A 24,227-nucleotide genomic window follows, 5' to 3' on the forward strand; every position below is an offset into this window, starting at 1 on the left:
TTGCTCTTGCCAAATTTCACAATCCCAAGTAAATATTAGGATGCAACTATTTTGAGTGTCCACTGGAGAGTATTGTCATATAAAAATATTTCCTTGCGAAGGCCTTGTAAATGAAAGCCCAAGGACATAAAATATTGTCTTTTTTTTTTTTTTTTTGGAAAAATCACTTTTTTAAAAAGTATTACATAAGTACTTACAGCTAAGACATCTTAGTTCCATTGAAAATAATGCATGATTTGGAAACCTTCCAGGAGTCTGTTAGCATAAGAGAAAAACGTCACTCAATAAAAATACATTTTTATTTACTATCAAGTTTACTGTTGTTTCATCCTGCACAGAATGAAAAATAAAAAACAGCCACAAGTGTACAAGAAACAACAGGAACATCATCAACATCATTTTTTGTCTTTTTGCTATCTTTCAAAAAAATATAATCACTATTCTATAAATGCATGTCTGTACTCCAAAATAATGATGAAACACTTTTTATTTAAATACCACATGCTAATATTAATCTTGTTTAGAAACTTGCTTAGTGTTTTGGTGTGAAAATAAATACTTTTCTTACTGAGCCTAGATCTTGAAACTATACACCATTTCTGACAATTAAGGATTCACCTGCATCACATCACTGTACCTCATTTATCAGATGTTTTACTGTGCACAGGCAACTAACATAGAGCTTTCTATATGCAGTGAAAATACATTTTAAATACAACTGCATGTATACACAACCAAATGTAACTCACTAAAATGTCACTAGATTCTCCCCTAGCACCACAAAACAATAAGAACCGTGAGATCTGTAAGAATTCTCATGTTTTGGTGGGGGGATTCACAACGTTGAGGTTGCTGGCAGTGCATCTCACACTGGGGTCCTTTGCAGATTGCAGAGAGGTGTGTGGCTGGCCTCTGCACTGCCCGATACTGCCCACACCATTTGGCCCTTTGGTTGTGCCATAGCATTTAGGTTTAGGGATCCGCGTTGGGCCAGACTGTCGGAATGCTTCTAAGGGGATCTAGCAAGAGATAAAAAAGTAAGCAATGAAAAACACGGGTATTGTTTTTTTACAGAAAGTTATCAGTGAATGAAAAAGCTTGGCAAGCCATGAAGTAGAGAGGAAGATACTCTTGGGGTATTCAAGTCCAGGCTTCATGCAGTGCTGGATGTTCTCTAGTCTGGGAAGTTATGAGACTAGCTGGACTGAATGGCTTGCTGTCATAATTATGAATTGTTTTGGTTTTATATTGTAATACATTTCGGTAACTTTGAGTATTAAGCTGAATTCAGTTCAATTGAAACAGAGCAAAACATAGTGTGCAGCGAGTCAGATGAGCTCCCACACACTCAAATCTGGGGAGAAGCCACTGCCCATTCAACGTATAAGCAGAAACATGTTCCTCTCAGATGTTAGGAATGTCACTGTCATTTCAGTGACAGCTATGTTTATAATAAGAACAGGAAATTAGTAAAAGAATTTAACCCAGCTTGAAATAATGCACACTGCCAAACATCTATGGGTGAAAGGGGGGCTCGGTTGTGTCACATATTGTCCAGCAGAGGGTGCTACACACTTGTCCAGCAACCTTTAGGAAAGCAACTTAGGTTGACATCACTACAGGATTTGAGCTGTAACTCAGATTCTGGCTGTGTCCCAATACAAAGTCAGCTGCCTTAGAAGGCAGCATTTTCACTAATTTTCACACTTGTCCTTCGTAGGCATGTCCCAAACCGAAATCATTAAAAGATGTGTCCTTCTAAGGTGCCTTATTTGGGTTAAATTTGAAGGCAGTGTCTGATGCATCCTTCAGCTGGAAGGCTATCCCATAGGTCTTTGCGATTTCATCAGACTTCTCACTTTCGTTAAATTAATGGCAGCTCAAACAAGCGAAGTGGTGGAAATGTGAATATACAGTGAACACGATCATTTGTATAGTCACATCTAAAAGTAAATTTTAATTATTTAATACACTTGAATAATGTATTTAATTTTTTTAAACCTCGGTCAGTTCAACGGTACTAGACAGATAACTTTCTTGTAATCATATCACTCCCAATAGAACAATGTAGCTAGCGTTAATTTGGCTTAGAACATACAGTGAACAACTGAAATGATAATCTGGTTAAAACCAAAAAAGGAGCTAAACTGCTGGCTAGTTAGGTCATTAACTAAATGTAAAACTAATTTTGTTTCCCCTTAAATAGCGAATCAAAACAATTATGGCTACAACGATAGAATCCGCATTTATTTGCGTAGAGTCTGTCAGTTGGCAAGTTAAAGCCGTCGATTGAAACAGTAAACACTGATCTTGTGAACTCTCTGCGACGTCATTCTGCCTTCAAAGTGCCTCCCAAAATTGTTGCCTTTTGAGGTTCCTTTACCGTTAGGATGATGTCTGCAGAGGGAACTGCCTTCTAAGGCTGCAGGCAATGAGGCAGCTGACTTCGTATTGGGACACAGCCTCTGTCATCCTTCATATTTTTAGGAGAAATTTAGAGAGATCTCGCTCAGATATTTAGGAGATTACTCTACCTTACAGTATGTCACCTTACAACATGAAGCAGTAATGGCACATCAAAAAGGGTGGAGATTGCACTTTGTGAATGACAGGCTGTCATCTGTTATGTATTGGCTGTCACAATGTCAGACACCTACACTGGTTGTTTAACCCCACATGACAAATCTTGCCAATCCTTGCCCATTTAGGGGGTACCCTATTTAAAGCTTTATAACTCCAGATGTGAACATCACAGAGACTTGAAAAATGGCTTAAATGAAGCAAGACATTTGTACAATTTACAATACTAACGCAAATTAGTTTATATAAATAATTTTGGAAGAAGTGCCACAAATGCAATTGTCCAGACAAAAAATCAAAAATTAATTTGCACTTTTTTATTTTGCAATGAAATACTGAGAGATTGCATATACAGCAGGTTAAACTATACATGTGCTGGATCAAAAACTTCTTGACCACAAGTTCAGAAAATCTAAGGGTCGATATGTAGAACTACAACAGATGTATGAAGCAAAAAATAAGTAGTGTACCCAGCGTCACCAAATCTATCCAAAATGTCTAAATTATGCATTGCTGTGAATCACAAAATATTCACGTATTTCACTACAAATCAACTGTTTTGACTCAAGAAAATCACCGTTGCATCATTTTCAAGTGGGAATTACAAGCTTTCAGTCAGTACAGTGGTCTAAAATATCTAGGGGTCCAGAAACATATCCAAAATCTCTCCAAGATTAAATAAAATGTTTTTTGTCCATTATAAAGCATATAAAGGAGCCCCTTATGAAGGTTTAAGATGAAACATTGCTATCAGATTAAAAAAATAATGCAAAGATATTGTCACACAATGCGGTACAGTACCTAAATGTGTAATAATTAACTCTTGTATGTATTTCTATACTCTGTACTCTCGTATGTTTTCTTGTATGGGGATGGGACGACATGAAAACAATTTTCAACCGTCCACCACGTTTTGGCAATGTTCCAACTCTCATGTCATCACTGTTGCATGCTTCACAAAAACTATTACACTACCATCCAACGCTTACATTACAGTGTGAAATATCCGCATTATATAACACCACTAGCCTATTTAAAGACACTCAATTTCAAAAATAACGTATATAACCGAAATATTTAGAGCAGTAATACTTACATAGCAATGATGAAATCTCATCTATGTTCAGTTGATGGAGACAGACAGTATCAATGATACTGTTCTATTCACTTCTATTTTGCTCCAGAAAACAATGTCAGCTACGTCTATCAGCAAACGTATGGCTATGTCCAGAAGTCCTCAATAATAATAGTATTTTCCAAGAATTTACGAAAAATCGTTGACAACATTTTGTTAGCAGCGTCTTTGTTTTACTTTACCACAGTGTGAATGCGTAATTGAATGCGATAAGAAAATTTTTGGTTATGCTGGCCTATAAAACGCTATCCCAAAAGCAGAATTAGACATGTTATACATCGTTAGAAAGCTTATACTCTCACCTACTGAATAAATGAATTGTCAATCAAGCCAGACTGTACTAAAAAGGGCGACGACGCCGTAAACAACAGGTGTGGTATTAGGCACAGCTATTTTGGAAGTTACCCAGGCATCACACATGCACGTATATTTCCCAGGCGGATTGTCCAAGACAATATATGACCACTCAGTCTCAAAAGGGACATCTCTATGCGTAAAACCAATGGTAAGGTTGTATATTTATTCAATATTTAGTCCCATATATTGACTGTAGAATGATATGGTATCATCTTTAAAAACTTTTTCTAGTTTATTTCGTTATTCAGTGAGCAGCGTTTTCACTGCTTTATAGGCATATCTTAGGGTTATTTATCTTGTTGCTATGACGAAATACGATTTTTTAGTGGTGAAAGAATATTTTTATGAATTCCAAGATAGACAATATTGTCCATTATGTCAAGGGTGGGGGGTGTTTTCTAGATGAGACTGCAGGGAGGGGGTGCGTGTTAAATGAACGACCAGAGAGACAATGGCGGCACTGCGAAACTCTGTATTCGGCATAGTTGTCGTGTATCGTCTACTAATGAAACCAAAACAATGCGTTTCTGTTTTTAACTCATACATTGGTTGCAGTAGCACCAAACCTTCCTGCCTATGCTAAACACGAGGCACCACTGGAAGTATCCCCTTGACTTCAAGCACGGCTTTTCCAGCCTAGAAGTCAAAGACATTGCCGCCCACGCCCGGTTGTTGAACTCTCCATAGCTCGACACCTGAACCCCACGCAGGGAGGGCTTTTGGCGCCACCAAAGCCCACCCTACCAAATAAGATGGACCGTTTCACAGCCTCCATTCACCAGGCTTCCTACAGGTCCTCAGCCCTCGCTATTTGAGCCCTCAATGTCTCCTCTCTACTCTCGGTTTACCAAGCTGAACTGATTGAGGAGATGGGGAAACAGCTCGAGCAGGGGAGCCCTTCCCCCATACTGTGGCAAGAGATTGTCACTATTAACGACCTGGTTCTACGCAATGCTCGCCAGTGTGTCCAGACCTGTGGTCGCTCCATGGCCCTGGCTGTAGCTGGTGAGTGGGCCCTGTGGCTTAATCTCTCTGATCTGCCCGACAATGAGAAGAGACGCATCACAGGTGCCCCAGTTGAGCCAGGCCAGCCTTTTTTCGGCCCTGCGCTGACTCTCATGCAGCGGAGGTGCGATGATAAAAAGAAAGAGGATGAGGCCTTCAAACACTGCCTTCCCCGTAGAGCTACACCTCAGCCACCGCCTCCCACGCGGCCCCCACAGCCTCCGGCTGTGAACCGCCATGCCCAACCGGGCCAGGGCAGAGCCAAGCCCCAGGGAAAAACCCTAGGCCAGCAGGGTAACCCCCCTCCCAGGCCTTGGGGTAACATGACCTTCGCTGCGGGCACAGCAAAGAAACCATGACCCACCCCCACTGACCCCAAGTGGAAGCGGCCTGCCTGACCGGCTTCCCTGCTGGGGGGTTAAGTCCACGTTCTGGGGCGACCAGCCCCGTGGACACGTTTGTCTCCCCTCTCCAAGAAGAGGAGACTTCAAGCTGAACGGGACGGCCCCTCACCCCCAGGGGTTCCCACTCCCATGTTCGCTGTGGTCAGGGCGCCAGTTCCCATGTCCACCAGCTTCAGTCCCCCCTCTCAATGCTGTGAGAGGGAGATTCTGTTCTAGCCACACAGGTAGTGTTACCCACATTCAGTGTGCAGAACAACACCAGGCTATTTGTAATAAAGGCTTCCGCCCTGAAAAGCCAAAAAATAAAAAACCGTGGGAAAAGATTCTCTTTAAAACACACGAGGCCTTCCCTGATTTCGCCACTAGGTGGAGCGGCAACACCATTATTCGATTTGGCCTCACCCAGCCAAATTTCCTTGAGGTCCTCAACACCGACAGGGGCACTCACACGCCACATCGTAGCTTAGTAGGCTGCGTCAGCCCCAGAATGGGTCCTGAGCACAATAGCCAAATGCTATAGACTCCAGTTCAGAGTGAAACCACCACGTTTCAACAGAGTCATTTACTCTCAAACCAAAGAGAGTACGGCCCATGTTCTAGACGAGGAAATCTCTTCTCTCTTACACAAAGGGGTGATCCGTGTGGTTCCACGAGATCAAGCCCAACGCGGCTTTTATTCTCGTTATTGCCTGGTTCCAAAGAAACGACGGCTCCCTACGTCCGATCTTGGATCTCAGGGTGCTTGACAAACATTTGAGGCAATACAACTTCAAAATGTTAACGTACAGCACTCTTCTACGCTCAATACGTCAGAACGATTGGTTCACATCAATTGATCTGAAAGATGACTTTTTCCACATAGGCATCTATCCCCCTCACGCAAAATTTCTCCGCTTTGCCCACCGCAGTGTTTGCTACGAATACACAGTACTACCCTTCGGCCTCTCCTTAAGCCCACAGGTGTTCTGTCTTTGTGTAGAGGTGGGTCTGGCTCTGTTGAGACTAACGGGAGTCAGAATTCTGACTTATATCGACGATTGGCTCATCATCGCCAATTCGAAAGTCAGAGTTGTGCAGGACACACAGCTAGTTTTGACACATCTGTCGTCTCTTGGTTTCAGAGTGAACCTCCCCAAGAGCAATCTTTCTCCATCCCAGAATGTAACGTTCTTGGGACTGCACCTAAACTCTGTGTTGATCCGAGCTCGACTATCAGCAGACAGCATCTTATCACTCAGAGTCTGTCTCTCTCAGTTCAAACCGGGCTCAAGAGTACAGTATCACACATGGCACCGGCTGCAAGGGCTGATGGCTTCAGCCTCTGAGGTCCTTCCACTGGGACTATTAAGAATGAGGGGCTTTATGAGGTGGATTTCATCCCTCCACCTCAGCCCCGTGGGCGATCTCCATCGCCGCCTCCCGGTGACACACGAGTGCTACCAAACTCTGCGTCACTGGGAAAACACAGACTTTTACACTCAGGGAACCCCTCTCGGGATCGTACTCATGAGGAAAGTCATGACAACAGACGTGTCCCTTTCTGGGTGGGGTGCCACTCAAGAAAGACGTATTGTGAATGGGACGTGGCCAATCCAGCTACGCTCAGCTCACATCAATTATCTGGAGCTACTAAGCATTTGGATAGCTCTCAGATATTTTTTACCCCGTCTAATCCACTGTGACAACACGACTGCAGTTGCATATGTCAATCGGCAAGGTGGCATGTGCTCCCTCCAGCTCCATTGTCTAGCCCACCGACTGCTGGTCTGGAGCTGCCATAACTTTCTGTCGATGCGCGCGACCCATGTTCCAGGCATTCTGAACACAGGCGTGGATCTGTTGTCAAGGGGAAAGCCACTTTACGGGGAATAGCGATTCAGCCGTGCGGCCATAGATCTCTTCGCCTCGCATGGAAACGCCCAGTGTCCTATGTATTCTCGCTACAGGACGAGAACGCGCCTCTTAGCGTGTGGCCCGATGTGCTCCTTTATGCATTTCCTCCCCTCGCTCTCATCTCTCCCACTCTAGCCAGAGTGAGACACTTGACACTGATCCTGATAACACCCAAGTGGCCGAAATCGTCGTGGCTGGCAGAGATTATCCCTCTCCTTTATGCACAGCCATGCGCACTCCCGTTACGCATGGACCTACTGTCTCAGGCGAACGAGGAAATACACCACCCCCGCCTGCAGCGAATAGCTCTTTGGGCTTGGCCCGTGAGAGGTATAACCTTATTGCGTTAGGGGTCCCCCTCACATGGCTGCTCCATCCAATGCGCGAGAGCGCCCTCTACCAGGTCACTTTCGAAAATAAGTGGCAGGTATTTGAAGGATGGTGCGCCTCTTGTCAGACAGTGCCTTACCAGTGCTCTGTTACTGACATAATGTGCTTTTTACAGAACCTTATGGATAAAGGGAAATCCTTTTCAACCATTAAGGTCTACCTGGCAGCTATCATTGCTTGTCATGTTGGTTTCAAAGACTATGCAGTGGGGCAACACCCCCTCATTCGCAGGTTTATGAAGGGGGCTCGCCGTTCTCTGCCTGTTGCTAAAAAGCACATCCCTTCTTGGGACTTATCATTGGTGCTGGAGGCTCTGTCTCTACAGCCATTTGAGCCTATAAATGAGATGAGAGTTAAAATTGCGGTCTCTCAAGACAGCATTGCTGCTTGCTCTAGCTTTGGCTAAGCGAGTCAGTGACCTCCATGCGCTCTCAGTGAATCCCTCGTGTTCAGTGTTCTCCCCTAATATGGATAGGGTTTCTCTTATGCCCAATCCAGCCTTCATGGCTAAAAGCTTCCCAGCTTTCACTTGTGTGGTGTTGGAGCTTGCTGCTTTTCACCCACCGCCTGCATATGCTATGTCCTGTGCATGTTCTCCACACGTATATGACAAGGACTAAGGCTTTCAGAAAGAGCGACCAGCTCTTTGTCGCCTGGGGCCCGCCCTGCAAAGGGAAAGCCATCTCTAAGCAGCGGCTGTCTCATTGGCTTGTGGAAGCTATTGCTATGGTATATGGCTCAAAGGGGATAACACCCCCCTCGGGCCTGAGGGCTCATTCTACGAGGGGCATGGCTGCATCGTGGGCCCTATTCCATGGGGTCTCCTTGCAGGAGATTTGTTCAGCTGCAGGCTGGGCTTCTCCACATACCTTTGCTAGGTTCTACCGCCTGGACATCACCAGGACTCACGGTAGCCCATGCAGTTTTGGGGGTGAGCTCTGTGTGAAGCTCACGCATCTCCCCTCACCTGCTTTGTGTTTAGTGCTTCCATACATGTGATGTGCCAGACACGCCCTCCCCTCAAGGGGGGAGGCTGCCCTTGCTAGCCTGACAGTTTCTCAGCTGTGAGCATAGGGCAATCTGGGAGTTGTCCATATCTCCCCATAGGTGGATCTCGAAATGAGATGAAAGAGAACTTTAGGTTACTATCGTAACCCCTGTTCTCTAAAACATCGTGTGGAGAGATCCACCAAGACTGCCCTGCTTGCCGCGCACGAGAAGCGAATATGTTCACTGATGAGTAGTAGCGCTGCAGCATCTTATATGCTCTTACAGGAGGGCGGTGCCTCCTGTAGCATTGGACGCGCTACTGTCTGTCAGAGCCAGACTTGGTGCAATTGAATGCTTCTGAGGAGTCATGACCGGATGTCGTTCCCCATAGGTGGATCTCTCCACTCGATGTTTCAGAGAACCAGGGTTATGATAGTAATCTAAAGTTTTGTAACAGTTGGAAGTGGGCATCTGAGTTCTGCTTCTAGGTCTGCCATTGTACATTTCATCTCTGGTTCTTTTGGACTATTCTGCATTTTGGATTACTTTGGGGCAAATGCTGTGGTTTGGTATCTCCTCTCTGACTTCATATTAGGACATAGCCGGAGTCTGAGTTACAGCTGAAATCCTTTAGTGATGTCAAGCTAAGGTTGCTGGACAAGTGTGTACCACCCTCTGCAGGACAAAATGTGACACAATCGAGCCCCTGCCCGCCCCCTTTCACCCAGAGTGACTGTCCATGTCTGTAACCTTTGTTGAAATTGTTGAACATTTTTTGATTTTCACCTGGTTGTCAGTTGTACATTTTGAGGTTGATCCAAACAGTTTGTTTTGTCTATCAATGAATTCAGTGATTTGATTGATAATTAATATCTTTGATAATAATTACCAAATTAAATCAAATAAAAATATTTTATATGTTGGGTAGGTGAGGTGTTTTAACTGTTGATGCACTTGTGTTCGGGATTCAGAGTTCCGAACGTCAATGAGAGTGTTAAAACTGCTGGGTTTGGAAAATTAAACATATTTCAATTAATCCTCACCTTGCTGATAGATGGTAGGACAAGGGGTGAGGTTATAACTGATAGAGGTGAAATAATTTGTTGTTACAATCAGTCACAAGTAGTAACTGGCTAGAATGTCCTTGAGGATTACATTACAGAAAATGTTTACCATGCAATCGACTATCATTCCATAAGCTTTTCTTTCTTCATGGTTTAAACATTGTAATTCTTTAATGAGACATTCTTAGCCAAGAGAGTCCTATCCTTCTGAGACCTGGCAGAATTAATTTTTTTATCATTTAGATTTTTTGACATACAAGTGTCTTTGATGACAAAACATGTTGCAGAACAAAATGTATTCATTTTATTATTTTTATTGATTGCCCCTTGTAGTGTGTGTCAGCATAGTAGAATATGTGGTTTTTGAGACTAAGTCCAGAGACTCATGCACCCTAAAGGGGAAAAAAATGAATTGCTGGGTCCTAGAAGGATATGGAAGGATACAGACCAAACAACAGAATTACGGACAGTATGCAAAAACGGGAGTATTTGCAAAATGACCATTGTGTGATTAGTAAATATCTAAAATGTTAAGCAAGTGAGTACATTATAAAATAAAAAATCTGTTTGGGATGACGTGGATAGGAATTAGATAATTAAAGGACTATTATCACTTGTATTTTATTAAGTGTGTTTTTTTTAAATGCAGGCCACTCAAAAACCGCGGTCTAGTGAAAAAAATTCTAATTTCCTTCAAACTTTAAAAAGGCTGCGTTGCCATAAGCCAACATAGTATCTACTGAAACAAAACAGCAGTGCAAGGACAGCGCTGTCATTTAACACTTTGTCCCTACCTAGCTGGACAGTGATGTCACCTCATAAGGCACTGAGTTGTATCCTGTCTGCTCAGTGTATGTTCCACTGTCTACTTCTGTGACCTACTCATACACTGGGCTGATGATAGGAGGGGTGTGGAGGGGGGTCCTGGGCTTCTCACCTTGACACAATTTCATGGTTCTCAGCATCCACTAGACAGTTTTTATCTTCAGTTCATTTACAGAACACTTCCAGAAATTTCAACAACTTTTTATTTTAGGTCCACAACTTTTTTCTTGTCTTCCTGAATTCTTAAAGGCTGGATTGAAAGCTACTGTTCTGTCCAAAGCAGAACGTCCACTTGTAAATTATGTGCTTGTAAATGATGGTTTAAAAAAACAACCAAAAAAGAAAAACCAAAAAATTTCAGTACATTTAAATTCTTGTTTTTGTATGTTTTCATTGTGAAACATAATCTATCTCTTCCTATACTGGTTTAGCTGATTTCACACTTGATGAGCTGCTTGTAAGTGCACCTGTCTCTTGATGAGAGTGTGGAAAGAAACAATGAGGCAGCCAATCAGAATGCTGCAATTTTTTAAACTCACTTATATAACACTTCCTTCTCTAAAACTTACTCTCACTCAAGCTTTTTTCTGCTTTTTATTTTTAACACATAGAAAACATGTAGGGTTTGCTTTTGGCAGGCAGTGAGAGAGGGAATGAGAAAGAGAGCGAGACGTGGCAGTGTGCCATAGCCTGAGAGACAGTAAACAAGCAACTCCACCATCACATTGTCCCTAGGATGGTCACAATAGTCCCCAATAGGAAGTAGCTGACATAGTCCATAGTCCCCCACAACGCCACCACCATTACTGAGGGTCCAAGCACACTAGTTGTGATTATTATTGTACATTCCTACTGTTCATATACAGTAGTTGTTGTCATTGCGACTATTGTTGTTTTAAGTAAACAATCACTGTGGCAATGCTGTGCTGATGTGCGGTTGTGGCAATAAAGTTTTTTTAAATTTGAATTTAAATTTGACAAAGAGAGACAGAGAGAGATAGACTTTTTTAATGCTGTTTTTCCTGCTGTTTATCTTTATCAGACCAGTAATGTTAGCATACAAAACATGTACAGTACGTATACTGTAGGATATGTGGTGTTTAGATTTTGGCCTTAGAGAGGGAAACAGTAAATAAGAATGTGGCCTGGCCTCCCCATCACAAGCATCAAAGCAAATGTGATTGGGGAAATTTGAAATTCCACTGATACCCTAATCTAGGCTGACAATCTATGGGTCTCACCTCCTCAGAAGAGACAAACCAGATGACACAGGACACCATATTGGGGGTTGGAGACCCTGCATGCCTAACATTCCCCATTACTTTTAGTTTGAATGCAATCTTTAGGTAGGCCAGTCCTTGCCATAAATTAGTCTGACCCCCCTTCCCTTCTCTCCTAAACCTTACCCCAGCATCACCCAATCAGGGCAAACATCCTCAAGCCATGCTGGGTAAGGTATTTAAGATGGCCACAGGAGAAAGTTGTTTGTGTTGCGTTTGGTTTCAGAGCCTGGAAGAAGAAGAGTTTTCCTCTTTTTATTTTGGTGGTGGTTCCTATGTTGTGTGTTTTTAGCTGGTTTCCTTGTGGCGCTTATACTGGAAGTAGGTGATACTTTGGCAAGGTCTGGCCGATCCGTTTCTCTCTCTCTCTCTCTTATCCGTCTCTCTCTCTCTCTATTTTCTGGTATTTCTAGATTAGTTGTAAAATGTTTTGCTGTATGTCTTCTGTTGTGTAATTTAGAAGTAGTGTGCCTGCATTCAATAAAGAATGTATGTTTTCAATTCATTGATATAATTGACTGCTTCTTATTGAATTCAATTATTTAATCTGAAAACCTGATTTAAATGGACTGGTAAATGGTAAATGATATTGATTTTTAAATTGTTTCAAGAAATTGATCATTTTAAATGTAATTATTAAATTAAATCTAATAAAATATATTTTGCATGTAGGTTAAGTGAGGGGTTCTAGCATGCAATATCACTTTGTTCAGTATTCAGAGTGCTGAACATATTAACAAGGACATTGACTGTTGGAACCACTGGTCACAAGATAAACATATTCTTAATTAATCCTTGCTTGTCCAACAATATATTGTAAGATTCTGCCAAAAGCCAAACTATTCCAGATTTTAAATATATGGCTGAACTGTGTCCTATTGACCATTTCCTCCTGGTCTATGGTTTCTTATTGTTTACTGTGCAGTTAAAGTGTGCTATTATGCTCTCCTGCACCTGGCCTCCACTTTACCCTCTGTAATGGCCTGTGAAATGGCAATACTGTATCATCACAAAATAAATACACTCTCTGACTGTAGTCTGTGGTGTGCCTGGACTCGCAGTGGTGTACTGGTCCTGCATCTAGTCTCCCCCACCGAGATAGACATATCAATATGAATCGTGTGAGATTTGGTTCATTTGGTTGGCATGCACGTTAAACCTGTTGCTATGGCTACAGTAAGGGCAGAGCAGCCACGGAATACCAGGATTAATCATGGGGCTTTAAGGGCAGCATCAATAATAGACAGACTAGACATGGCAGTTTACAGGGATTATGGGATGATTATGTGATTATGAAAAAAAGCTTTGATTGAGAACAATTTCCTGACTGTGTACTCTAAATCAAAGACTTTCAGTTTGCCTTGCATTAGAATGCTTAGGCCTTTATCACTGAATGTCACACTTTTTATACCAGTAAAATGTGAGCAGGTCTGTTAACATTCCCAGAAAACTAAAAAAAAAAAGAAAACAATTCATTTATTTAGTTTTTTCTGCTGATTCAGTTGACTCCCCAGTATTTAAGCTCTAACCAACTCCATCTGGTGTGCCATCATGTCCATGTAATTGTTGTTAGATTATGCCCCACCTCTAAAAGTGTTGAAGTTCAGATGAAACAGCAGTGGTTTCTTGACAGGTGGTGAAGGCCCTCTTACAGCTACCGTGTGAGGGTTCTCTCCCCACTGTAATTTTACCTCAAGTTTGCTATTTGGCAGTTCAGGCCTGGTATTTTCTCTGTTTGCTCTGTTTCTCACCATAATGAAGAATTTAGATGTATGTGTATTGGGGAGTTCATTGGTAAGAAGGCTACATGGAGTAAAACAATTTCTTCCTAACTTTCTTATTGGTTATCTAATTTGTGGGTTGTGTGATTTATATGGGGGCTTGTGTACATTGTTTTAAACTCACCAAAGTTAACTATGTGGTAACTTATTGCTGTAGGGTAGCTCATAGCGAATTCACCATCTACATTGCTAGCCCAGGCCTCTAGACATGAGTCATATTCAGAGTGAAGTTGGGATGTCACTGTCTCGTTTCCATCCAGGGAAGAATTAAATTTAAATACTAGTTAAGAATTTGTTCTCTACCTCTGCTGGTACAGAGTCCGAGGCAGGTGTTACACAGCATACAAAAATGCCAAGTTACATACATACAATGCACTGTCTATAAATTCAAACTGCCAAAATCTAGGTTTAGTGCCAGTTTTGTCCTGCTCACTGATCTGACAAAATTGTTCACACTTTCAGAAGAGTGATAAAAAAGGAAGTTAACATTAAACAAAATAATTAATAATTAATTATAATTACATTTCTAACCTTCTAAGTAGCGAGATAGCTAGGTTACTTCATTGATCCCATTCACTAAAGCTAGTAAGCTTACATCATTAATAAAGTTAGCAAACTATGAGGCTACATTTCCATAATCTAAAAGAGACAATTTATACAAGAAAGCTAAGGCATTGCCAAGCTAAGTACTTTATATCTGAAACCTACATCCGTAGATTGAAAACTGAAAAGAAATGTGCTGTACATATTGTGGCTCTACTATCCCATGTGCACCTTTTAACAATTTTTAAATTAAAATTTTTTAATGTACAATTAATTTATGATGTACCTTACCAAAGCGGCAGCTTGAAGAAGGCAATAGTAAATACGAATCCAAAAGAGCATTGCAGTTGGTTTTCAAATAGCCAGTGGACAATGGTCAGTTGGATTACAAGGCATGCACTCTTTACCTGAGCTCTTTGCAGCTGTTGCCAACAGATTTGTGGATGGAATTAGAGATGTAATATAGTATTGCTGCCCACTGTGAACTGTATGTTTTGCTTTTCTTGTGTTGGGTTTTATAAATATTTTTTTCTTTTTTTAATATAATTTGGGGGAAAGTGCCATATACAATATTAAACTGTCAATGAAACACCTGTTGTACTCAGGTGCTTACAGTATAAGATTGGCACCATGAAAACGAAACATTTTTTGCCATTAGATACCGGATCTTGGTTTGTTTATGTTTAGCAGGCTCGGTGGCTAGCTAACATTGCTTTATGTATGCCATCCCTTCCAGGAAGATTTTAGAAAAATGAAATGCATGATAGCTGAGCCTGTGTAGTAAAACAATCAACAAAAACCTGCCACACAGAGTTTCAGGATCCAAGGAGATTTTGAGCATGAGTTCCATTGAGGGGATTTAAATGTGCCGTCATTCTGTGCACTTTGAATACAATGATGTTTTTGCTCCTTCCATATTGATTTTTCAATTTTCCTGAAACAATTTACTAAAGTCTGAATTTATACAACTTGACATTTACATAGGTCCAGGACTTTTTATACACATTCAATATACCAAAAGTAAAAATTAATATTAGCATTAGGCAGTAAATAAGGAATATTGTCATATTCGAAAAGGCAAAATATTAAGACAGTAGTCAGCTTGTCAGATGGTAAATGGTAAATGGACTGTATTTATACAGCGCTTTTATCCAAAGCGCTTTACAATTGATGCCTCTCATTCACCAGAGTAGTTAGGGGTTAGGTGTCTTGCTCAGGGACAATGATGGAGGGAAGGCAGGAATGATTTAAAGAACTTCTGTAGCTTTAAGTCAATATGTAAACTATTAACAAAAACATTTTGTAATCTGCCAGATAACTTCTAGAACTTGGCTAATTAGGAAACACAGCACCAATATAGATGAAATGAAATTGGGACTAATCCAGGGAACTACAGGAGGGCCATTTTAACATGCATTGTAAGTTCAAAATACATGATTTAGGATATGTTAAATTCCATAATTATGGATAATAATCATGGACGCTGAGGGGGAAAGACCTTTACAAATTGCCTTGCCTTTTTCTAAGGGATTCACAAAATCCCTGTCTCAAAAATGGCTTGTGATACCACACAGATGGAGTTTCAAGAACCACATGAGAATCTTCCTGTGAAACAAATGCAGCCCTCCCCCCCCCCCCAAGCGATTTTCTTACTCACTTAAATCACTTAAAAATCTCTTTGTCCAAGCCAACTAGTTGAGATGGCTGAACTCTGACATTCAGTGCTCTTGCAACAAAACTATGAATGGAAACAACAAACTCTGTGTTCTAGCTTGATTATTAGATGATATACAACAACTATGCCAAATATTGAGTTTCTAAAGTGCCACAATTGTTATGGAGTTGTTTATCATGCACCCCCTCCCTGCAGTCTCATCTGCAACTACAGCCCACAAGCATGACACGCTGGACAAGAGTCTCTGTCGGGAAGTCCATAAAATATTTTTTCACCACCAGAAAATTGTTCTATCATAGGAAGAAGACGAAACCAACAACATGAATGGTTGCTTCAGCAAAGCATTGCACAGTCAGCCATAACCTTATGCAGTAATATACAAGCATTCGTTGAGGCGTAATTGTTGTTATTCCTTCAGTTTTTGGATTTTACACATTTTGCCGACTCATTATGGATAAGCAAGCTCTCGCCATGCTGACATTGATTTGGGGAGCAGTTCAGAAGAGAAGGAAGCATGCAGTCTAGTGAGGATCCATACAAACATGGTGAAAATGTACATATTACTGCTTGTAACATTTCAGTTATTTACGTTGTGCAAGTAATTTCTGATGTATTTGCACTGGTCGTAATAGATGATTGTTAGTCTTTGCTAATAATGCTCAGCATATTTGTATTGGGGCTAGCTAACAGCTGTTAATATAGGGACATTGTGATCATACCCTGGGCAGTGCGATCACAGTGGCTCGTAGTGGCCTGCTTTGTGAGAATTCATACCACTTGAGTGTCTTTTAAGAGGTTTGCTCGCTTCTCTAATTTACTGTAGTGTAAGCATATTCATAGGTGGATCAGTGTTATGGCAAAGCTAGAACATCGCCAACATTTGCCTGATGGTGGAATATTATTTTATTGTAATCATACTGTAGAGACACCAGGGTACACTGCTTACATTTTCTGCTTCATATATCTAGTAGTATATATCATATATATAGTAGTTCTGCATATCACCCTAAACTTTTGGTCAAGTAGTTTATGATACAGGGACTGTATAGTTTTACCTGTCTTACATTATGTGGCTCTCATCATTTCTTTTTAAAATAAAGGAGAACAACTTTTTGCCAAGATAATTGCATTTGTGGCACTTGAATATAATGAATAAATTATTCCAGTATTGTAAATGGTGCAAGTGTCAGTTATCAAGCCTTAAATATAACACTACCTAAATAGGCGAGGATTGGCCAGAATTGGCATCTGTGCGAAGGGGTTAAATAAGGTTAAATAAGCAATCGGCAGTATGTGAATGAAGGATGACTGCTAAAATGTAAAACTTAATGATCATTCAATGCACTGGAATTCAGAATACAAAATAAAAGGATATAAGAGGGAGCACAGCCAGTGCTTGCAGCAAGCTTCTCAAGTTTCATGCTGTCTTTGCTGTGCTTTGCAAGTTAATAAATGCATGGTCCGTATGGTCTGTCCCTCACTGAAATTGCTATAATATACTGTGTGGAATTTTCTACCACAGTAAGACCTAAATGGTCATTTCTAATGTTAAATATTGAATTAGCTTTTACTATGCACAATTTATAATTTGTGCATGTAAACACAAATGTATACATACCACATGCCTCAAATCACTTCAGAATCCAGTCCTGGATGGCTTGAGTTTGAGGTGTTTCAGCACCCTTAATTTATGTTGTTGTTTGGCTAAAGAGTACAAGTCTAGTAGATTCTTTACAATTGTAAAGTTCAGTTGCTCAAAAGCTCCCACTTCCAGCCTGGACCAGCCAATTGTTGGGCCATGCCTTTTCATTTTTTTTTTTTTTTTTTGTCTTAATTAAATTATTAAATCCAATTATCTGCATTATGGTCTTATGCGTAATCATTACTGTCACACATATTTTAAAGTTTATTTGAGCTGCTGATCCATGAAATAGTTGGGACAAGATCCCAAATGAGCTTCATAATGATTTATACATTCAACCAGTTCAATCACACACATACGTTTGGCTTCATGTAATAATTGGCCCCTTTGGCCAATTATGGCTGCTGAAACATATTTCCAATCAGAAAGCATGCAGTCACAAAGAACTTTCAGTTCCTGGTAGACCGCTTTACCAAACAATGATAAAAGCAGTTCATTGCCTTCAGCTGGTTTTCCATTATCTGAGAACATTGTAACTCAAGCTGGCAAGATGGATAAACCATGACATTCTACAAATTTAAGTCAGCCATGCAAACACATTTGAAATTTCAGCTTTCTTTTTTTGAGCCTTTTGTTTTTATTTTTGACCCTGTAAATCCTGAATGTCAATAAAGTTACTGTCAAGATATCATCCTGTACATAATGTTTTTTAAAAAGAACAAAAGCTGACTGTCAGACATTTCCAAATATAAGACAACATTGCAAGTACCACCACCAAAGAAGATACAAAGCATATTCACAGTGGTGTTGAAATTGCTAAAAAATGGTTTTGTTCTCAGAATTTAAGCATTTAGAATTTATTTGGATCCTCAAAACTATTATTCATGTTTTTAATAAAAATGTAGTGATATGAAATCATGGATAAAAATGAACAAAACAAATAAGCCAAACCTTTTTTAATAATTAGAAAAAAATCCACCTTAACAAGTCTTGGGGAGTATGAAATAGAAACAAAACGAAAAAAGTACATCAGTGAATAGTCATGGTACATCATGGTCATTTGTCATTGAGCATATACAGTAAGTGCACACATGAATTTACCCAAGATAAAAAGTTTCTTACTTGTACTTTCATGGGCTTATTTTTTTCTCTCTTTTTTATTCGTGTTTAGAGTCTTAGTTCATGCACAAATATTTTCATTCAAAATAAAACAAACAACAACAGAAAATGGTAACAGGATTCTTGACAGGGACCTTCAATGGGGTATGGTAGGGGATGGGATTATGTTGTTATTGACATTTGGATGAGGCCAGGGTCAGGCTGGGTGAGGTTGATGGTTGTTGGGGGCAGGATGAAGGGGGTGGGGGATCAATCATAGAGATTACTTACTGTAATTTGTGAAGGCCTTGGGATTGGGGAAGTAGTAGGCTTTATAGTGATGCTACTGGTGATTTTGTTTCTGCCTTTAGAAGGAGTACCATTAGTTAAAGGCGAAGTTCTGTGCTCTTGCCCAGGGGCATGGCATGGGCTCAGGGATCGGAGCGTGCTGTTTGTGGTCTGAATGTAGGGGCTCCCTAAGTGGATGTGGATTTTATTGTCTTCAGTAGTGATTACACTGGGGCTAGAGCTGTTGGATCTCTGCAGGTGCCAGCTGTTCTGCCTCTCTGGCATCACTCGGACCACTGCATGACCTCCTACCATTTCCCGGGGCTCTGTTGAAAAGAATCTCCCTGAATCTGGAGCTCCAGTGGTGACCGACATAATCTGGATGGGTGATAAAGCCCGATCAGGAGTTATAGACCCAGAGGAGTCCGGGGTCATTGCCCGGGAGTAGGTCGCCATGGTGAGGGGTGACACAGATCTATCAAGTGTGCAGACTCCATCTGAGGGTGCAGAGCCCTTAGCTTTGGATGGTGGGGAGATGGAGGCATTCTGGACGATGGTGATTCGCTGCTTGGGGAGGCCTCCGCCACTGGTTGGGATGACAGCTGTGCTGGTGTAAGAGTGGGAATTCTCTGCTGTAGGGCTGATGATCTCCAGCATAGCCATGTTTTGACTATGGTCAGGGGTCACTTTGATGTGTAGAGGGTGACCTGGGGTCTGTGTTAGGACCACGTCTCCTTGGTTCCTGTTCTGTTCCTGGGGAAATACCTTACCATTGACATTGTGCTGACCTTTTGGAAAAGGGACTCTGGATCTCTTGACATTGTTGTTCAGATTGTTCACATTGTTAATGAATGAAGGATTATATTTTGTGAGGGGAGCCTCCTCGTTGTAACTGGGGTCATCCTCTGAATCACTCTCCTCGTACAGTTTACCATTCATCACTGCCCGTTCGAGAGGAACCAGGTTTTTGTAGTCAAGGGGCTGGTTGTCCATTGGATCTGTTTGAACCTCTTTTGTGGAGACATGCAAGTCAGAGAAGCGTCTCCCATTCATGCCTAGTCGTAGGCTTTTGCTGAACCGACGGTACCTCTCTAACTCCTTGTTGAGGTTTTCCATCTCTCGGGCTAGCTCCTTGTTCCTCACTTCCTGTTGTGTCAGTTTCCTCTGCAGTGTGGTATGGTCTGTTTTCATGCGACAAAGGGAATTCTCTGTGTCCATATACTCATGGATCTTTTCTTTCAGGGCATCTACCTCCTGACTCAGATGGCTGGACTTAGCCTCCTCCTCTTTCAGACGCTTGTAAAGCATGTGCTCCTGGTTGGACTCTTCCTTCTCTGCTGACTGGTATTTAGATAGCTCCTTCTTTGATATTTCCAGCTCCTCCATGAGTGCTTTGGCATGTTTTTTCTCATTAGAGTACTGCTTCTCCAGGGACTCAAACTCATCCTCAGTCTTCAATAAGTCATCCTCAACTACCTTCATGTCCTTAAGCTTCCGCCTCAACCTTTCCACCTCCTGTGCCAGCTCTTTCACCTTGTTGTCCTCCTGGTGAAAGCGGTTCAGAGCAGGCAGCTTGATATGCTCCTCTTTGGTTTTGTTCCGTAGGAATTCCCTCTCCACAGCCTCCAGGGATTGTAGCCTCTTCTTCATCATGTTGGCTTTGGACTGTAGATCACTGCTTCTCTCCTCCTCTGCTTTCAGCTTGGCCCTGAGCTCATCCCTGTCTTTAGTAGCACTGCACATTTTCTCCTCCAGCTCAGCCTTGGACTTTAGGGTTTTCTTGCTCTCCTCAATGAGCTTTTCAGTGACAGATGTGACCTTTTCCTGTTCAACCTGCAGTTTGCTTGTGCTGCTCTGGAGCTTTTCTTCTAGGTACTTGATCTTCTCAGACATGGTCTTCCTCTCATCCACCAGCATGACGGTCAGAGTCTTCAGCTTGGTGAGCTCCTCCTTCAAGCTAGTCTCTGTGTTTTCCAGCTGACCCTCCATGGCTTCCATTTCTTTGATTCTCAGCTTCAGGGCATCCAGCTCAGCAGAGAGGTGTTTGGTCATGTTTCTCTCCTTATCCAGGTTGCATTTAAGAGCACAGCATTCCTGTTTGCTCTTTCCAAATGCATCCTCCAGTTTCTCCAGCTCCATTATCCTGTAGTTCAGCTTGTCCACCTCTGCTCTCAGGCTCTGGCCCTGCCAAGCCTCCTTCTCAAGCTTCTTGTTGAGGTCCCTGCACTGGTCCTCCATCTTGATCAGCTCCTCATCCTTCCCTTCCATCTCCAGCACCCTCTTCCTCAGCTCCTCCACCTCTGACATCAGGCTAGAGTTTCCACACTCGCTATTGCTGATTTTATCCCGGAGGTCCTGGAGCTCTTCCTCTGCCCTACGAAGGGTTTTGTTAGTTTCCTCCAGCTCATCCAATTGCCGGCTGAGAGCAGCCAGCTTTTGCCTCAGCTGCCGGTTTTGAGCATCCTCATTGGTCAGTTTGGCAGTCATGGCCTCCTGCTCTTGGTGGAAGTAACAGGCCTGGGCCTGTAGCTCTGCCTCCAGCTGGAAGACTTTGTGTTCTTCCTCTTGCACCCTGGAAAGAGCACCACTGAGCTCCTCCTGGGCCTGCTTAGTACCAGTGGTCAGCTCCTGGACCTTCTCACTCTGTTGGGCCAGCTGCTCTGTCAGGCGCTGCTGTTCGTCCACAAGCAGGAGTGTAAAAGACTTCAGCTTGGTCAACTCCTCCTTCAGTTTAGAAATTTTTCTATTGTTCTCTTCCTCCTTTCTCTCCTGGTAGGCTTTTTCCTGATCAATCAGCAATTTCAATCTATATAAACAAAAAACAGAAACAAAAACTGTCAAACATGAGAGTGAAAAGATCTATTTGGCATCATGGGCACTATAAAAATCAAAGGCTGGCGTTCGAATAGGTACAATGTCAGGTGGCATTCACTAGTGATTAGCTAGCTTAAAATTATCGGGGTTTTTCCTGCATAGAGATTTCTGAGGCAGTCACTTTGAAGGACTTTTGGGCCACCTTGACAACATTCTGACCAGTGTCGGCATGAATGAACATAAAATCTCAACTTTATTAAGTTCGATCAACTGTACCATAAATTCTAGACTGTTTAGTGATTGTCTGAGGTATTGTGCTCTTCCAGTGATTGTGACCGTGTTTTATTTCCTCCAGCTCAGTTTGTGCATGACTCACATGTGCTGTGCAGTATAAAGTACACCAACAGAAAGTTTGTACTTCTTGTACACAATGAATAGAAAATGTGCATATCAACACCCACTGTGAAACTGATTCATAAACATAGGGTCACCATAAGCAGTCATAATTTTATCCAGTAGACACCAGATGTTCGCGATACAGTTCTCTGATGTAAAAAGTGGGGGTGCAGGGATTTCCTTGTGTGTTTCAGGCAATGCATAATTTTCAGATTTTATATCCTCAGACCCAGGCCAGGAGCCTGGAAGTGCAGAGGACTTTTCTATTGAGTAGAATCACAAATGTGCTTAAAAGTATGCATAAGTAATACAGAGAGAACACTAGCTACAGTTACATGCACACTTTTTTTCATTCTGATTGAAACCATTCCGATTGAAGATTTCGGGTCAACATGGGATGTGATCTAATACGGTCTGGTGTTTACATGCGCCAACACATTTAATCGGAACAGCTTTGTGACATGCGCAAAAGTTATGAATACATACTTCATAAAAAGGGAAGTTGGTGGGGTCTGATCCACTTTTGTTGTTGTGGGATTAGCCGATTGTAATAGGCGGTCTTCAAAGTTTTCCAGCGGCTTTTAATTTGTTCAACGCTTGGACGTTTGGATTAAAAACAAACTCTCCGCTGTGGTCCAGTTCTGCTTGGAAGCCGCCATTTTTTGGAAGTGGAGAGAAACGTACGTCACCACGCATTTAGGACAAGACGGTGGGCATGCGCAGAAAGAACGCATCCAGAAAATAATCAGTTTCATCGTTTATATGGTACAATTTTTCTTTTGATCGGTTTATGAAAAGGTTTAAACTACCCCTCTGCAACCGATTGAAATTTCAATCTGTTTGGGCCTGTTTATTCAGATTGAGGTGTTTATATGGAGCATTTTCATTCTGCTTGGGCTTTTAAACCAATTTTAATCGGAATATTAGGCTCCATGTAAACCCAGCTACTATTGAATAAATTTTGACGTTGATTAATTATTATTAACTATGTACAATAACTACAATGCAGTCTTTACTTTTTAAATTTCTGCCAAGCGCAATTTATGCAGCTGCATTATTCCACTGTCTTATCACTTCAATCATTTGCCATATAGACCAAACAATTCACATTGCACATACTCTCCTCTCTTCATTCTCTTTTTCTCTTGTCCTCTCTGTCAAACACTCACACACCTATACACACTTGAACACACATATGTACATATACAGTAGGCACACATGCACACAGACACACACAAACACGTGCATGCAGACACATACACAGACATGCACACACTCATACACATTCACTCACACACAGGCACCCACTCATACACACTCAATCACACAAACATACACACACATGCATACACTCCGACACTTCATCACTTTAACATTCAACAATTAAATGACAGTTGCTTCTGTCTGAGTGACATTAGTGAGATGTAACTCTAGCTGATTGCCGTTTGATTCCATGGAAACTTTGATAGATCATAATTATAACTGTATTGTAAATCTCCCAGGCTAGGACATGAAATGTAATAATGTAGCTATTTGGTCCCGTGATGCATATCAATATTCCTTCTCCAATAAATGCAGCTAATAGGGTGAGAAGACATCAGTGACTGAGCCTCCAGCTCACAGTACAATTCCTATTTCATTGCCTGTTATGGTTTCCATTTGCCTGTAACCAGGAACTTAACTTTTGTTCAGTCTACCTCTTTGCAGTTAAATCATCTCTGACAAATGCTTGTAAACAAGTCAAGGTGTTTTTTATTACTTCCACAACATCAAGAGTTTGGCAAAAAATTGTGTAAATAACAAATAAGAACAAAAAACTTACAACATAAATAACAGGCTAAAATTGTGTTTAGATCTCAGTGAGTTTTTAGGTCTTTGTATTCTCAGGTACAGAACTCTTTCCAGGAATATCCCGAGGTGCAGTCTTGCGCCGGAATATTCTGGGCTTAAGGTTGCAAAAGGTGTTTACTGTGGCTGTAAAGAGATCCTAGTGCTTTCAATAAGAGGAGCAATATGAACAGCCAGCCAGTTTTCATATCCTCTCTAAAGGGGAAACCGATAATCCTA

The 24,227-nt window shown here is 41.6% G+C and overlaps 1 protein-coding gene across 2 annotated transcripts in view; it reads right to left on the bottom strand.

The window, feature by feature from the left end:
• Window positions 1-280: 280 nt before the first annotated feature.
• filip1l (filamin A interacting protein 1-like) overlaps window positions 281-24,227 on the bottom strand; it is a 124,780-nt gene continuing 100,833 nt past the window's right edge. For both annotated transcript variants that reach the window (XM_035411136.1, XM_035411137.1), the window contains 2 exons: window positions 18,954-21,756; window positions 281-1,019 (listed from right to left, as the gene is read on the bottom strand). In XM_035411136.1, coding sequence (XP_035267027.1) covers window positions 816-1,019; window positions 18,954-21,756 — 3,007 coding nt within the window. In that variant the 3' untranslated portion in view covers window positions 281-815. The remainder of the gene's footprint in view (window positions 1,020-18,953; window positions 21,757-24,227) is intronic.

The sequence above is a fragment of the Anguilla anguilla genome, chromosome 3, assembly GCF_013347855.1.
Source record: "Anguilla anguilla isolate fAngAng1 chromosome 3, fAngAng1.pri, whole genome shotgun sequence".
Lineage (NCBI taxonomy): Eukaryota > Metazoa > Chordata > Actinopteri > Anguilliformes > Anguillidae > Anguilla > Anguilla anguilla.